Below are 17,826 nucleotides of genomic sequence, written 5' to 3' on the forward strand. Positions count from 1 at the left end.
GTCCTACAGAAATGCTTGAAATAGAAAGCTTTACAATTTAAATACATACTGACATTCTTAAATGGTGCCAATGTACCTCTAATATACCTGGATCTTCCCCATGATGGCAACAGGAATATTTAATGGTTTTAAATAGACATACATGACATAACATACAAATAACAAGTAATTAGTTGTTGTTTTAAACTAGATACCTTCAATGCAAATATGACCACAACATAAGGGTATTTTTAATTCACTAATGTCCACAGAGATATAAATATAATTTGTATTGAATAGTAACGACAACATACAGAGAGTTCTGCAAGCAAGAGTATAAAATGTAACTGATTGGAGCATGCAATATATTTCCTGAGCTACAGCACTTCAGAAAATGATGAAATTCATGCTTTAAATATAAATGTACAATTTCTTGTATTATCCACTCAGTTATCATAATTTAAGTGCCAGAAGGACTGTAAAAAATACACAGTGTTTGTTTCTCAAATTCAGATGAAGTCATTTTATATTTCCATTATGAAACGAAGACTGACTTTTATCCTCCTTACTTTGTAAATGAGTTTGTATAAACACCTTGTGTTTCGGAGAATTGCTGCTACTGCTGGATTTGCTCCTGCTCTGATCAGGCGTTGGCTGAATTGGTAGAGACCTTGAGGCACTGGACTTGGCCAAGCAACCACACACGAGGCGGAAGAAAGCCCGACGCATCTCCTTGCTGGCCAGAGTGTAGATGAGAGGATTCAAGGCTGAATTGAGCACAGCCAGAGCAATAAACCATTGTGCTTTATATAATATCATGCACTCCTTTACTTTGCAAGCAACATCGATCAAGAGAAGAATAAACACAGGGGACCAGCAGGCAATGAAAACGCCAACGACAATGACGACAGTCCTGAGCAGTGCCATCGATCTCTCAGAATTGTTGTGGTTTGTGACTCTTTTGCTGCTGGACTTCACCAAAATATAGATCCGTGCATATAAGATGACTATTGCAATCAAAATTACTATGAAAATACTGATGCAAAATCCAACATACTTTTTGGAATACAATGGTAACACAGTGGAGCAGTCATCCAAGTTGTTAAGGCAGTTCCAGCCAAGGATTGGCAAGGCACCTAATGAGAAAGATATAAGCCAACATGTTCCGATAAGCAGAAATACACGATATTTCTTGTTGGCATCATAAGGCCTCATTTTTATCATTGTCAAATGTCTTTCAATAGCAATGGCCAACAAGCTGAATGTTGACGCACCAAGGGCAACAAACATACTGCCCTCCCTGATAAACCACGCGGTTAATGAGATATTGCAGGTATTAGCTCCAGACATAAGGATATTTACTATATAAGCTATGCCAGCTAACAAGTCACAAAGTGCAAGGTTGGCAATAAAAAAGTACATCCTATTGTGAAATCGGTTATTTTTCCATATAGCAATCAGCACCATCAAGTTCTCCAGTACTATAAAGCTGCATATGATAAGGAACAGCAGACTGGTTTTGTCCATTTGGTCGCCATTGCATTTCAGGGATTTCCCTGTGTAGTTGTAGTGAAGTTTTATTGTACTGTCACATTTCTGATTTTCTTGGAAGATCAGTTTTGTTGAAGTTAATGAGTCTGCTGCCATCTTTTCAAATATAGAAGAGAATGTGACCTTCTGAGGTGTAATTTATATCCAATCCACAAGAGAGCACTGTATCCACATCTTCTGATCCTTGCCTTTGGTGTGCCTTGCTGGTTGTCGTGTACCTTGCATCTTGTATTCCAGAGAAAAATAAAACTAAATTCCTGAAAGATAAAAGAAGAGGCATATCAAATTGGTTCATTACTTGCAGCAATTAATTTTAATTTAAAAAAAACAAAACTTTTCATCTTAAAGTTTGGACATATTCTGTAGAGAAATTCTGCATAGTTAAATAACAATATTGATGGTGCAGTGGTCAGCAAATGACCAGAACACTCTGTGGACTGTGATTCCCCCCATATTTGCATGGGATACCTCCGGTGCTCTGGTTTCTGACAACAGTCCAAATATATGGTGTTAGTGTAGGCCTCTGTAGTACATTTATTTTCTTTCTTTAAAAAAAAATGTCAACCTACCTCAATCATTAATACGTCTTCATTCATCATAAACCCCTTATCATGCATCACTCATTAATCCACTAATCCACTTTTCACCCATCATTCATCTCCATCAATAACGTGGAATCCTCAATTCATTAACCCCTCATCTTCCAATCTTTAACACCTGACCCTCCAATCATTAAACCTCATCATTTTATCATTACCCTCCATGAATAACCCTACATCCTCCAATCACCATCAGTCTCCAATAATTAACCCCTTATTCTCCAGTTTATCAAAATCATCCATCTGACCACACCCTCCCTCACTCACCAGGGCCACCTCATTCAGTTCCCCTCTTAGTACATCCATGCCAAACCCCTGAACCACTGCTGCTTGATCAGAAAGCAAATTATCAAAATACTGTACATTTGGCATTCCAGAATGCTGGGCTGTGCAAGTACCCAACGGGCATCAATTATCACACAATGTTATGGAGTTATACAGTATAGCTAGAGACAGGTGTATGTATTTCTTTTTTTTTATTTTTATTTATCACTTTTTATTATCTTTTTCATTAACCATGTAATAATTTTAGCAGTTTAAAATCAATAGGTTGAAACAGGTCTTCACCATTTTCTTTATATTCAGTAAAGTCGTCTAATGTTTGGAGCTAATGACTTGTGAACATGATAATAATATATTTAGGGCAGCACAGATGGTGTAATGGTAGCATTACTGCTTCACAGCACTGAGGATGTGGGTTCAAATTCCACTACAGCCCTAAATGTGTGGAGTTTGTATATTTTCCCTGCGCTTGCGTGGGTTGTCTCCGGGTGCTCCGGTTTCCTCCCACACTTTAATGATGTGAATGGCTTAATATTCTCTGTAAAGTGCTGCAGAATATATGTGAGCTATATAAATAACTGGTAATAAATAAGTAATATATTTAGGGACTATAGGTAAATGGTCCTTCTGGTATGGGACTAAAGTGAAGCTATCAGGCAAATTAACATTGACTTTACTTTCTGGTTATGTTGAATATATGCAACCCAGCATTTAGCAATCATTCCAATGATTTTGTAGTGACACGGCTGGCTAGCCACCAGAGCATTAGTAGACTCCGGGCATTAAAGTGTGCCTGGATTCTACTGCGCATGCGCAGAATGCCGGGAAAATGGCGCTGTGCGCTGACACACGCCGCAGGACCACGGACAGGTAAGTTTAAAATTATATGGGTGCAGGGTGTGCGGTGCGGGGCCCCATTGGATCCGGGGGCCCATGTGCCCCGCACACACTGCCCCCATTATAGATACAACACTGGTAATGGCTAACAATCTATCTGCATAAATATCGGCATGTGTGAGGATATGAATCAGGCCCAGTGTCATATTCAGAGAAGTCCACAAGACTGTTCTCTGTCTCTATGGGTTCTATTTACTAAGCAGTGTTAGGTGATAAAGTGAACGGTAATAAGGTACCAGCCAATCAGCTCCTAACTGCCATGTCACAGACTGTGTTTGAAAAATGACAGTTGGGAGCTGATTGGCTGACACCTTATCTCCTTTCACTTTATCTCCTAACACAGCTTAGTAAATAGATCCCTATATCTCTGACTGAAAACTTTCAAATTATGTTTGACTGCTTTCTACTCTGCCTTGGGAGAGCTGTGTTTATATTAGACCTGGGACCTTTTACACGTACAAGTGGGTCTAGAAAATCACTGTTTACGTTTAATGTAGCAGATCATTGTCACCAATATAGCTTTACATGTTTCAAATACTAGATTATTTAAGTGTACAAGGTTTCACAATAGCTTTAAAATGAGGGTGTGTGCCTTGATTGCATGTGAACAGTATGTGCATGTTTAGATTTAGTTACAGTAACTCTCTGGTCTTCTATTTACTTAAATGCTTTGTAAAAATGTTAACTAGCAGTCTTTATGTTCCAGTAACTTGCCTAGAGACTTATAAATGAAAGTGCTAATTCTTATTTGTGTAATTATGGTAAAAGAGAATAGATGCATCATTGTAGTCTCTTTAGCTCGTTCACAAAAGCAGTATACCTGATGGGCAGCAATCTATTTCTCAAAGCCTTTTTTAACCCTCTGTTGTACAGTGCTTCAGAATATAGACACACACCTCCCCACCGCTGCAGACAACCTTAGTACATCTGACCACTGCCTCCTCAAAGGAAACCACTTCAAGTTCAAACTTAACAGCATATTATTATTTATAATAATATTTTAGTTGATTACAATGAGAGTATTATAAAGAGGAAAGTGGAGACTACATATTTAGTCATCACTATATTTTATTACCGTATATACTCGAGTATAAGCCGAGTTTTTCAGCACAAAAAATGTGCTGAAAAAATACCCCCTCGGCTTATACTCGAGTCAAGTGTAGCGCTACACACTGCCAAACACAGCCGTCGGAGCCGGCAGCTGCGTGTTTGGTGTAATCAGCAGCCGCTGAGAGTCTGTCAGACTCTCAGCGGCTGCTGCTGCTCCCACTGCGGGAGCCATCTTCCGGCTCCCGCAGTGGGTGATGGGAGACACGTCGTCATGACGACGTCTCTCCCATGCAAAGCGGCCAGAGGAGCGGACAGCGGCGGGACCAGGAGCGGGAGTTTCAGGTAAGTGATTTTTTTTTTTATTCTTGTCATGTCTCTCTCTACTGGGGGGGGGGGACTACAGGGGGCACTACCAGGGGGCGATTACTACAGGGGGCACTACCAGGGGGCGATTACTACAGGGGGCATTATCAGGGGGCGATTACTACAGGGGGCACTAAAAGGGGGGATTACCACTGGGGGAACTACCAGGTGGGGATTACTACAGGGGGCACTACCAGGGGGGATTACTACAGGGGGGGATTACTACAGGGGGCACTAAAAGGGGGGATTACCACTGGGGGAACTACCAGGGGGGGATTACTACAGGGGGCACTACCAGGGGGGGATTACTACAGGGGGGGATTACCAGGGGAGGATTACTACAGGGGGCACTACCAGTGGGGGATTACTACAGGGGGCACTAAAAGGGGGGATTACCACTGGGGGTACTACCAGGGGGGGATTACTACTGGAGGCACTGAAAAGGGGGATTACCACTGGGGGCACAACCAGGGGGAATTACTACTGGGGGCACTACCAGCAGCTGCCATTTCCCACACTAGGCTTATACTCGAGTCAATAAGTTTTCCCAGTTTTTTGAGGTAAAAGTAGGTACCTCGGCTTATATTCGGGTCGGCTTATACTCGAGTATAAAAATATTTGAAAACTCCAAAAGTAAATTGAATGTAGTTCTCACACATATGGTGAGTGCAATAGGTATTAGACCATTGTGTTTGTAGCTGACTTTTTTCCCAGATACCAACAGTAAGGAAGTAAATGGGCCTCATTTACAAAGCACAAAATAGCTTAAGGGCAGTGCAAACACCTATGTCAGAGGTTCCCAAACTTAGCCATTACAGCCCACGTTTTAAGGATTTTCATGCTTGAGCACAGGTGACTTAATTAGTACCTCAGTCAATTTGATTTGACCATCTGGACTCAAGCACAGATATCCTTAAACCTGGACTGAAATGGCGGAGTTTGGGAACCTCTGCCCCATGTGGTACTGCCGTGTCCCTTAATTTGTGCAACTGTGCCTACATAACTGCCCAAGACCATAACAGCAGAGCAATAGAAGTTTGCAGTTGCCAATGGGAAGAGTTGGGTGGGATGAGGGTGCTCCATAAAAAGTAAGCAGACAGACAAATGCAAAAAGGAGATGTCATTTTTTTAGAAAAAAAACTTTTGAAATGAGATGAGACTAAGCAGTATTTGGGGTGTTCCTTGCTGTGCTGCGAGAGGCATGTTTTTTTTCCACCATGAAATAGAACTTCAATTTTGCACCAGCTCTGGGCTGCCTGAGATCAGGGGGTATATTTACTAAAGAGAGAGTTTTTAGAAAAGGAGATGTTGCCCATAGTAGCCAATCAGAGTCTATGTTTCTATGTTTTTTTTTACTTAACATTTATCTAGCACCTTCTAGAAGATAATAGCTAGAATCTGATTGGTTGCTATGGGCAACATCTCCACTTCTAAAAACTCTCACTTTAGTAAATATACCCCCTAGGTCTCATTCTAAACTTCAATCTTCTTTTTGCTCTTTGGCAGATAAATGCACTGCTAGGAGCACTATGTCCAATGGAAAACATTGCTTTAATTATGCATATGTGCCACATGTAATAAATACAGTCACATATCATATCGCTATCATGGTCCACAATATTTTAGAGGAAAAGGAAAGGGGTGGTATTGCGGTAATTCAATAGGAGGATGGACCTCTGAAATTACCATTATGGTTTGGCGCTGTGCATCTTTTCAGATTTTTTCAGCCCTACGCTGTGTGAAATAATTATGATAAAATATATTTGTCTAAAAAAATAATAGTTAATTATTTAATGTGCTGGTGTAGACATTAAAATGGGGATTGATTACTTATTCTAAGCTATATATCGTATAGTTCTCCCAGTGGGTCATGATTTAAAGGGGATCAGCCATGATCTACTTAATGTGGAAGTTATTATAAAAGGGTTCCGGACTATAGACAGACAGTAATTAGTTAGACAATGTCTAGATAGACACCAGATGTTAGACAGTGAATAGTTAGACAAGGATAGAAGTTCGACACAGACAAAAGTCAGACACGCTAAAGTTAGACATGTAAAAAGTTCGACAAGTACAAAAGATCGACAGGGTCAAAATTTCGACATGAAAAAGATCGACACAAAAATGGTCGACACACTTATTAAATTTTTTAGGGTTATGGTTAGGCATTTACTGGAGGGTTAGGGTTAGGCACTTACCCCCACGGTTAGGGTTAGGTACTTACCCAAACGGTTAGGGTTAGGCACCAGGAGGTAGGGTTAGGGTTAGGCACCAAGGGGAAGGTTAGGGTGAAGATTAGGGCTAAAATACAAAAAAAATGATTATCGACCATTTTTGTGTCAACCATATTCATGTCGAACTTTTGACCCTGTCAACCTTTTGTACCTGTCGAACTTTTTACATGTCTAACTTTAGTGTGTCTGACTTTTGTTTGTCTAACTTTTTACCCTGTATAACTATTGACTGTCTAACATCTGGTGTTTATCTACACATTGTCTAACTAATTACTATCTATCTCTTATACCACACCCTTATAAAATTAAAGTTGACTTTAGGAAATACAGTCTTTAGGGTAGAAAATACATTAAAGAATATTACAGTCTAAGAATGGATTTAATAGCCTAATCATTCAAAATACTTCATATATACATACTGTAGGTAGCCTACAATCCTGACCTATTTGGGTGATTTAAGGACAGTTTCAAGAAACATTGTAAAGATTAAAGTATTTTTTCCTGTAAAAAAGTATGTGACAGACACATTAAACCTGAATAGAATTGAATGATATTCTAAAATAAAAACCAAATGTGCTGCTTTCTGTTCATTCTCAATGTGCAGACAAGCAAGACTGTCTTAATGGGCCCTTGAGATAATGTGTTTATTGATAGAGAACCCTAACATGACCCACAGATTCCTATAGCTCTGAGTCTTTTCTCAAGGAACCTATCCTATTTCATATTGAATTCCCCTGGTGAATTTGCTATAACTATTTCCGCTTCAGCAAATTCCAGTCTAACCACCCTTCCAGAAACCAGCATTTTATTTTACCAGCCTAATCCTTCCCATAAACCCTTACATTATCTTTCAATTCATTACAAGTTTGAAAACACAGGAGAAAATAAATATATGCATTTAATTGGGTAAAATGGTTATTATAATGTAATTGGGTACAATTATTACTACAATTTAATCATTACAATGTAATAATTGGTATTGCCATTTTTTGCATTTTAAACTAAATAAAAAAACTACATCTGTATGTACAAATTGTTATTCATGTGAATGACTAAATATTCTATGTAAAGTGCTACGGAACATGTGTACGCAATATAAATAACTTAATAAATAAATTTAGTGACATGTACCCAATTATATGGTTTATTAAGTAAGCAGGGGTCTTAAACACGTGGCCCATAGGGTGCTGTATTTTTGGAGATGGGTGCTCAGCGTGTCCTTTATTACACTGGGCAACTCTATGAGAAAGAAAATTGCACTAGGTACCCATCATTCTTATTTCCGTGTCCAGGATCCTTGTTCTCTGCAGCTCACATGACGTCATCATGCCATCACATCACTACGAGTACAAAGAAGCACTGAAGAGGGGCAGCTTGGCCAGAAACAATGAGGAAAATGAAATGAAGAAAGAAAGAGAGAATAGCAGGTAAAACAGAAGACTAAAGCCTGGTACACACTAAACGGAGTGTGTATCCAGTGATGTCGCCGACTAACCCAGTGCCAACGGGCCAACATATCGGGCGGTCTGTACACACTAGACGATCTGGTGGTCGACCGCCCAATATGCCGCCCCCCCGCATAGCGCTGCATGGGATCGTCAGCCATATCGCCATATCAACATGCAGTATATAAGATCAGGCAATGAGGCTGACGACCCAACGGGAGCACGTACTACACGATATAGTGCATACACGCTGCACAGTGGCGTATTGACAATGGGTGCAATGTGTGCGGGGTACACGGGCCCCTGGGTCCAGGGGAGGCCCGCAGCGCGCACACTGCACCCATATTTTTTTTAAACTTACCTGTCCGAGGTCCTGCGTCGGGTCACTGCTGCTCAGAACACCAGAAAAATGACCGCCGCGACCATTTTTCCAGTGTTCTGTGCATGCGCAGTAGATTCCGGGCACTAGAGTATGCCCGGAGTCTACTGCGTATGCGCAGAAAGCCGGAAAATGGCCATCGCGGCCATTTTCTGGCGTTCTGCGCACGTGCAGTAGACTCCGGGCACACTCTAGTGCCCGGAGTCTACTAATGTTCCGGTGGCTGGCCAGCCGCGTCAGTTGGCTGCCAGCCACCAGGGAGAGAGGAGGGGGCCCCGCACAGGGAGTGCACACGGCCCCCTCCATCTTAAAACGCCCCTGACGCTGCACATATATTTTTTAAAACATTTTGTCATTCTGATGTGTCGGAATCGGCAAAATCATTAAAGATATTGTATAGTGTGTAGGGTCCATTAGGAGGGGGGATGGATTGAGAGCCCAGCATGAATAAAAAATGGATGTAGGAATGCTTTACACACACACATATATATATATATATATATATATATATATATATATGGGTGGGTGGACTTTAACAAAGATGCAGCCCTCGGACAAACAGTGTCATCGGTTCCTGCTGGCCGTGGGTCACGCCGCAACCCACTCCCCACAGCTGCCGCTGCATGTGTACGGGTGGTCGGCTGATCACCCGAACACATGGCACAATGGACAGATGTATCTGCCATTGGCTGTGCAGCACATCTGAACAATGTCGTTCACACACATGTCGATGGTACACACAGGCCAACGGTCAACCAACGGTCAACCGATATTGATCAATTGATCAGCCAATATCTCTACCAGTGTATACCCAGCATTAGTCTCATTCAGTAAGTTATCATCTTTTAAGAGTTAGTTTGTCTATTGAATGTAGCTCAACAGGGTTGATTTCACATTTTATCTAAATAATTTTTGATAACATAATGGAACCAAATATTGTCTGTGCTGCCATGTTCTTCTTGTAACTGATATCATACTGTATGTAAGTGTGTTACAATAGGGGTTCTCAAACTTTTTATTATCTAATATCTTATTATCTCGTACCCTTTATATTTACAAAAGTTGATCAGAAACCCTTGTATGTCTGTATATGCTTGTACCCTAATTATAATTATATTTATACTAAAAAAAACCTGTATATGTAAATCTTTAATGATTTTTATCTTTTGACTTTCTTTCTATGCATGTTATACTTTACTCAAGTGAGTACATTATCTAGAATACATAGGAATGAATCACTTCCAGATGAGGGGTTTTCCGTACTTTCCAGCAACATACTGCATTTACATATTGTCCCTGTCTTTCCCCATACTGCTCCTAGCAACTTATTATTTGTGACTCGTCCATTGTTTAGCAGTTCTCCCCACATTGAATGTTAGAGGAGGAACTTGGTGATAATGTTTGTGTGTGTGTATGAAATCACCACAAAAAAATATTACTTGCTCCTGTTTAATAATAACACATACCTGCATTATCCCAGAGAATATTTCCCTATAGTTACTGTGAGGAGCACTGCTAAATAATTTTATTATCAGGGGAATGCAAGGAGCAGTGTGGGTAAAGATAGGGCCCGGGGTTACTTGTAATGTAATTCAGTGTAGTTTAGCCATGTTGTTCCTTGAAACTAGGAAAATTCTTAGTTCCAAGCATATTGTATAATAGAGCTATTTGTAGCTTATATAAAAACACAATAGGAAATAAATTATGGTGTATTTTCTATTTAAAGCTATTATCAATCTACTAAACCATATCAGATAGCCTATGGATGTCTTGAATTTTTCTGTATGTGCTAAAACTCCCTACAGTCAATGAACAGATTAACTGTCTAACCAGTTTAAAGTCTACATTGTAAATGATATCATGTATACAACAAGTCTGTTCTTATAAAATGTCATTCTGCAGGTTTGGAGCAGATCTATTTTCATATCCTTCTAACATTACTGTAATTTAGCTAGACTATATTCTTGCAGGGTGAGTACATATTAGATAAATTATTGTTGGATAATGACAGATGCACCTACAGTAGGTATGGTACATTACTGCCTTATAGTTGAAAAACTCCAATTTACCACCGCCTATGCTAGAAGGCAGTTATGGGAATGTTCCCTGAATATCACCAGTCATGAACATGCTTAGCAGTGCCACCAGTACTGGGATCCAATTACGGACATTCCAAATAGCAACTATGAACAAAAGAGATTATATACTGTATATTCAAATTGCAGGTCTTGGTACAATATCGGTTAGCAATGTTCATGGATTTTGTATATACAGGTCTAGTGAATCACGCACACTGCTCGCAAGCAACATTTTCAAAACTGTTCCATTAAATATTTGCCTCATTCCGCAATAATGAATTTGGCCATTAGTGTTCCCAGTCCTACCCCAATTACAACACACTGCAGAATGAATAGGCTGTCGTCACTTCAGCTCTGATCCTTCTGAATGCACTGCGTAATGACATTCCACAGAATGGCTATGTAAAAGCAGAGTTAATTGCATTGCCAGGACTTCACATCGCTGTGAAACTGCTGTCTGCCACAAAACACACCTGGCATCAAACTTCACCTGGATTTCACTCATCACTAAATTATACACATTGAAATACTTTCCCAAGGTGGTGAAAAAGATGCTTTCAAATAGTTTAGCATTTTTTTTAAACTAATTCATTTATCTCTGCTTTAATTGGTATATTTTTATATAATAAAAACGTATATGGAGAACTAAACCTTAAGTTTAAAATCCTTAAGTCTTTGCTTGGCTCATGCAACTAATGCCGCGTATTCACTACGCGACATTACTGAGTGATTGCACAATTACGACATCGGAATCATGCAATCGCTCAGTAATTGGGCACAAATCGCGCGCATTAATGTCGGAAACGACCAGCGATGTGCGCTCCTGCTGGTTGTTTCAGACATCAATCATTGCCCAAACATGCTGGTCATACCTGATGACAACGTCAGGTTGAGCATGTTAGGGGATGATTGATGTGCCTACACTGAACGACTGAATGTTTTTTTATGCACATATGTATTATATTAGCTGTATAGTGAATATCATGAAAGTGATTGTGGGGGAGATGTATCAAACCTTGGAGAGAGATAAAGTTAAGAAGTGGCCTATAGCAACCAATCAGCTTCTAACTGTCACTTATCTAACACAGTTTTTGAAATGACTGTTATTGGTTGCTCTGGGCAATTTCTCCACGTTATCTCTCTCATCCTGCCCAGTATAGTAGTATACAGTGACTCGGAAATGTAGCTTATCACATGATAAAAGTACATGGCATGCAACACAGCATACAATACCTGCATCATAGCAATTCTTAGAACAGGCATCAGTTTGTGCACCAATATAAATACATATTAATACCTTATTACCAGCACAGTTTACTATATTCTGAATTATTTGACTATCATGTAGTTTTATAGGATCAATAACTGCAAAACCAGTTGCAACACAATATCATTATGGTTCCTTTTTGCTATATATATAAATGAGGATGGACAGAATATGACATTTGTCCTATACTTATTCCATGTACCTAGAACATACAGCAGCAATGTAAAGCATCATACTATATTATTATCACTGATACAGAAGAGTCTAACAAGATGTATAGTAAATTGTTTCTAGCCCCAGAATAAAGTAGCTAAAGTATAAATAATGCTAATGAATCTGTGTTATTTCGGTTTTATGGCAGTGCTACATAATGCCCATCGGACTGAGATTATAGACTGTAATTTACATTGACTTCTAGGCAACACATACTATACTAGCACTATATGACATACTATACTATACTATACAATACAATTAAATTCTAACATTATAACCAGTTTTACATTTATACACTAAACTTTTTTATGAACTTTCCAGCTTTTGACAATAGCAAAGCTATGATGTCATATCAGGTAATGTAATACTTGTATAGATACTTTTTTCAACATTGTAGTGATCCCTCATTATACACTATACAGCAGCACCCATACATAGCAGCACCCATTGCTGCAGCACCCAATATACAGCAGCACCCATATACAGCAGCGCCCATTGCTGCATCACCCATATACAGCAGCACCCATTGCTGCATCACCCATAGACAACAGCACCCATATAAACCAGCACCCATATACAGTCAGTAGCACGCATTGCTGCATCACCCATACACAACAGCACCCATTGCTGCATCACCCATACACAACAGCACCCATATAAAGCAGCACCCATATACAGTCAGCAGCACCCATTGCCGCATCACCCATACACAACAGCACCCATTGCTGCATCACCCATACACAGCAGCACCCATATACAGCAGCACCCACATACAGTCAGCAGCACCCATTGCTGCTTCACCCTTATACAACAGCACCCATTGCTGCATTACCCATACACAGCAGCACCCATATACAGTCAGCAGCACCCATTGCTGCATCACCCATACACAACAGCACCCATTGCTGCATCACCCATACACAGCAGCACCCATACACAGCAGCACCCATATACAGTCAGCAGCACCCATTGCTGCTTCATCCTTATACAACAGCACCCATTGCTGCATCACCCATACACAGCAGCACCCATATACAGCAGCACCCATATACAGTCAGCAGCACCCATTGCTGCTTCACCCTTATACAACAGCACCCATTGCTGCATCACCCATACACAGCAGCACCCATTGCTACTGAATGCATACAGTTATGATTTTACTTACCTAAAATCTATGATGCTTTTACAAATGCTGTAGAAAATAAAAATGTCTCAGAACAGTCTTGCAAATTATCCCAAACTCACAAGAGCTACAGACATCCCCCAGAGTAGCGGAGGACAGTTCTTCTGTGTAGACGAGGCAGTATCATTATCTCCTCTGTGATGTGCTCCCCAGCCAGTCTGCAGCATGTGAATGAGAACAGCACAACCCCTCTCCGTGACTCGCATTACTGGCCCTCCGCCCCTGTCATTCTACCAGTGTAGCTGCTGGGCAGATCAGTCCGGCCACATTGTAATGGTAATTCTGCAGTGCCAAAGGGCACAGATTTTCAAAAGCTGGTACAATGATAAAATACGTTTTAAAATTGTATTCTATTTGCAACTGAACTAGTTAGTGAAAAAACAACATTTACAAGTAAAACGTCTACAGATTTCTACCAGCCAGTTCTGCTGTAATTTTCAAACCTAGCTCTATTTCCACTCTTGTTATAATGTAATACATTAGTGCAGTGTTTTATAAGGTGTGTGTTGGTATATAGATGTTTATGACAGCAAAATGCAGCATACAGTATGGTATTACATAGCATTATTGCAGCTGTCCCTGCTTAAAAAACTTTGGGAAACAAATCTAGGAAACTTGTTTTGGGATAGTCATTCAATGATTAAAATTTACAAAACAGCTTGGAGATAATGGTAATATGAAGGGGAAACATGATAACCAGTTTAAATGTATAAAATACATAGAATTTACTATGTTTCACTGAATTGTCTAAAAAGCGTCCAACGCTACATGAGCCCTTATATGATACATATGGTATATGCTGCTGCTTTAGTGGGATTAGTATGCAGTGTCGATAGTCACAGTGTCGACACTGACAATGTAGATAGCAGAATGTCTAACACTGCATGCTAACACAGAAGAAATGTGATTGAAAGCATTGTACCTGTGTATGCATTAGAACTTTATGCATGAGGGTAAAGCATGTTTAAGTTCTAATGCCAGCATGGTTACAATGCATTTTCACATCACTACCATGTCGGTATACCGTTTAATATTCTGCAGTACACATTGTCAACACTAAAAACTTAACTACATCCTGCGTTGACTACACTTTAAGTATCCTTTTTGCCTTAATAACTGTTGTATTAGTATCGTCATTTATGATTACTAATATCTTTTTAAAATAAATGGATTATATATGTAAGTGACCACTGTCACTGTTATCTTGTTCCATGAAATAATAAAATAGAGTTTCCTCTTCTAGAAATATTATGGGCAGAAAACTGAGCTGTTTGCCTTTTTTGTTCCCTGTGTGCTATCCTGTTATACCCATAGCCATTGTGATGGACAGGCAGGGAATTTGTTTTCTTGTGCCTTGCTTTGTCCAATTTTATGCTCCAATTAATACTTTCATCCATTTTCCAATTCATCACATGGAATTGTCACTTAATTCAGCACAGGTGTTAAAACTAGTACTGTGTGGAGACTGCAATCATAAACAGCTGGCTGGGTTTTGTACTTGACATAGTATGAAATCAGATAATAAAATAAATCTGAGTCAGTGAGGATATAGCACATCTCTTCCGAGGATGTGTTTCACATAGAACTTCTTTCTACTCACTAATGGCCCATGCACAGTCTCCTTCCTCTTATCCTCATAAACAAATTGGTCCAAAAGAGCAGAGTGTTGTCCTATGATAAAAGATATAACAATGCACTTGGACAGTTTTCTTGTTTTTTATTTCACCCAACATTTTGTTCAGTTTTTAAAATTTAGGGTGGTGCACTTTTGACAAAATTTTTTATATTGAGACATATTATGAGGCTGATGTAGACTTAAATAGAAGTTTCCATACGAGCAACCCAATGCATATTTACGTCCGTAAGCCTTCATTCGAATGCCCCGCAACAGCCCAGTTAAACCCGAGAGGGGGGAGGGGAGGTACTGTTTACCCGGGCATGGGCTTCCTGATGGGCCCGACACGCCCACCCTCCCTTCTCTCTCCCACACAGCAGCCTAGCATGCAGCGTATTCTGAGCTGCAGTGGGAGACTGCTCGTGGCTGCTGAGGGGGGGAGCGATCACACTGATGGCATTGCGCCGGGCTGAGGGGCTCACGGCGCCCCCTCCCTGGCGCTCGCTGCAAAAATGTTTATTTTATTTTTTGTTCAAGGGGGCGTGGCCACACTGCCCGCAATTAGGCCACGCCCCCCTCTGTACCTGGGCCCCGGCAGAGCTCTCTATGGCCCTGCACCCCTTCAGTCATAATTAAAGATGAAACTGAAATGTGCACTACTATGCATTGCTTTTACTTGCATATGCTGGGTCCTAAAGTATGTGGAGTCCATTTCAACATTTTACTAAAACGCGCATAAAAAAGAGAATGTAAAAGATGAATGTAAAATAAAATAAAGGGAAAAAATGCAATACATTTTTAACAGGCTATCGACCGAATTCAATTAGCCGCGAAAGGCCCAGCCGCAATGTTTTCTCTGCCTTCGTGTTTTTAGGTGATACTTTTTCCCTGCGCGCTCCCGCTTATCTCCATATTCAATTCCAAAAGATGCGAAGAGGCAAACAAACGAAATTGGTGAAAAACAAAACTAGCGAAAGGTTCCTAAGATTTTGGGGAAATCAGTCTGTACCCCAGAAAACACTGCACTAACATTATAAATTATAGTGTTCTAATAGCCCTAATAAAAGTGTTTTGTGTTCTTAAAGTGTCAGAATTGGCTGTTATATGCATAAGTGCTGAAAAATTATAGAAAGCAATTTCTTTGGGAAAAATAAGAACTGAGATCAAATTTGGGGTACATGAAAATGGGTACTAGCATATTTTGAAGTCTCTAAAGTGAAGATTTAAAAAATCTTAAAAATACACCTGTTGCAGCCTCGTGCAATCCCCAAAACACCTGTCTCTTCCATTTAGCCCCCCTAAGTACCAGGCCCCCACTTTTTACCCATTTTACAACACTTTTTTCATTTTCGCCCCCAAAATGACGTAATGATTGGGGTTTTCTCAATTTTTTTAACGTTTTTTGGACTGATTAGTCATTAGGGGGGTGTCCAAAGGGTTCTGGACCAAATCCACACATTTGCACCCCAAAATAGAGATTTTGCACTTCCAATTCCAATTTTTTTCTGAATAGGTGAAACCTTATGTAATGGAATATGGAGATACTTTGAAAACAGGCGCAAAGTGCAAATCAGAGAAAACTTTTCTCCAAACAGCACTTTTCCTGGCTAATTGAATATGGCCCTATGTGCCCTTAAAGCCCCTTATTAATTATGTATCTGACTCACCGTGAGTTGCGACGGTGGATAGCAGACTACTGGAGCAATTCAATATTGCTCCAGTACAAGGACAACTGCTCCGAAAAGCAGATGTCACTATGACCCCTGTCTCTAATTATTGTCTTTGTGAGCCCTTGCCACTAATTATTAGCCACAAAAGATTACACTGCTGGGATTGACCACTTCGGGAGATAGTGCTCATTTCAAGGGTCAGCGTTAAAACAAAGTATAACTTAAACATGTAAAATACATAGGGTTCTATTTACTACAATCAGCATTTGTAATGCAGATTGTAGTGTGATATTTCAGACAATATCACAGGGATTTACTACAAATCCCTTGCAGGGACAGAGCTTGCGATAAAGCTCTGTCCCTGCGAATCTCCTCCGGAGCTTTATCACAATATTTTTGCAAAAATACCGTGAAAATTGCCCCACGCATGCGCCGATCGGCCGCCACTGCTACCACCCCTGTCGCCAAGCCCCGCCCCCGTCGCTAAGCTACGCCTCAACAATCGCGGAACCCCCTGTGATCCCAATCGCGACCCCCCTCCCTTAAGTACACTTACCTGCAGTTATCGGGCCTCCGGTGATGTCCTCTGTTGCTCCGGTCAGGTGACATCCCATACTGCATTGGGACTCTGTCAGGTGATGACCGGGCCCCCGTGCACCATGGAAGACCAGCTGACCGGAGGGAGGACATCACCGGAGCTCCGAACTCCGGTCCCTGGACTCAGGTAAGTTTTTTTTTTGTTTGTTTTCTTACTTTTTTTTACAGTGAGTCAGCGTGCGGTCTGTTTAGACCACACAGCTGATCACTGGGGCCGGCTCCGGGCTCTGCTCTGTCCGTTAGAGCAGAACAGGAGTCTGGTAACCGGGGAAGACCCTCCAGGTGGCGTTATTATCACAGGGTATTTTTTCACATTTTATTTTTAGTAACTTTGGTCAGATCACATTTCCCATTACAATTATGGGAAATGCGATCTGATTACTAAAATAAGTGATACTTAGGGGTTGGAGTAGAATTTTAC

General features: G+C 40.5%; 1 protein-coding gene across 1 annotated transcript; it reads right to left on the reverse strand.

Annotated features, from left to right (window-relative positions):
* Positions 1-205: 205 nt before the first annotated feature.
* Positions 206-13,609, reverse strand: S1PR3 (sphingosine-1-phosphate receptor 3). Its single transcript, XM_088470258.1, has 2 exons — positions 13,506-13,609; positions 206-1,787 (listed from the first exon to the last, which is right to left on the reverse strand). The coding sequence occupies exon 2, from the start codon at positions 1,624-1,626 to the stop codon at positions 499-501; it is 1,128 nt and encodes a 375-aa protein (XP_088326384.1). The 5' UTR covers positions 1,627-1,787; positions 13,506-13,609; the 3' UTR covers positions 206-498.
* Between the last annotated feature and the right edge of the window lie 4,217 nt (positions 13,610-17,826).

Source organism: Taudactylus pleione, unplaced genomic scaffold (genome assembly GCF_031769625.1).
Source record: "Taudactylus pleione unplaced genomic scaffold, aTauple2 ptg000095l, whole genome shotgun sequence".
NCBI classification, from domain to species: Eukaryota; Metazoa; Chordata; class Amphibia; order Anura; family Myobatrachidae; genus Taudactylus; species Taudactylus pleione.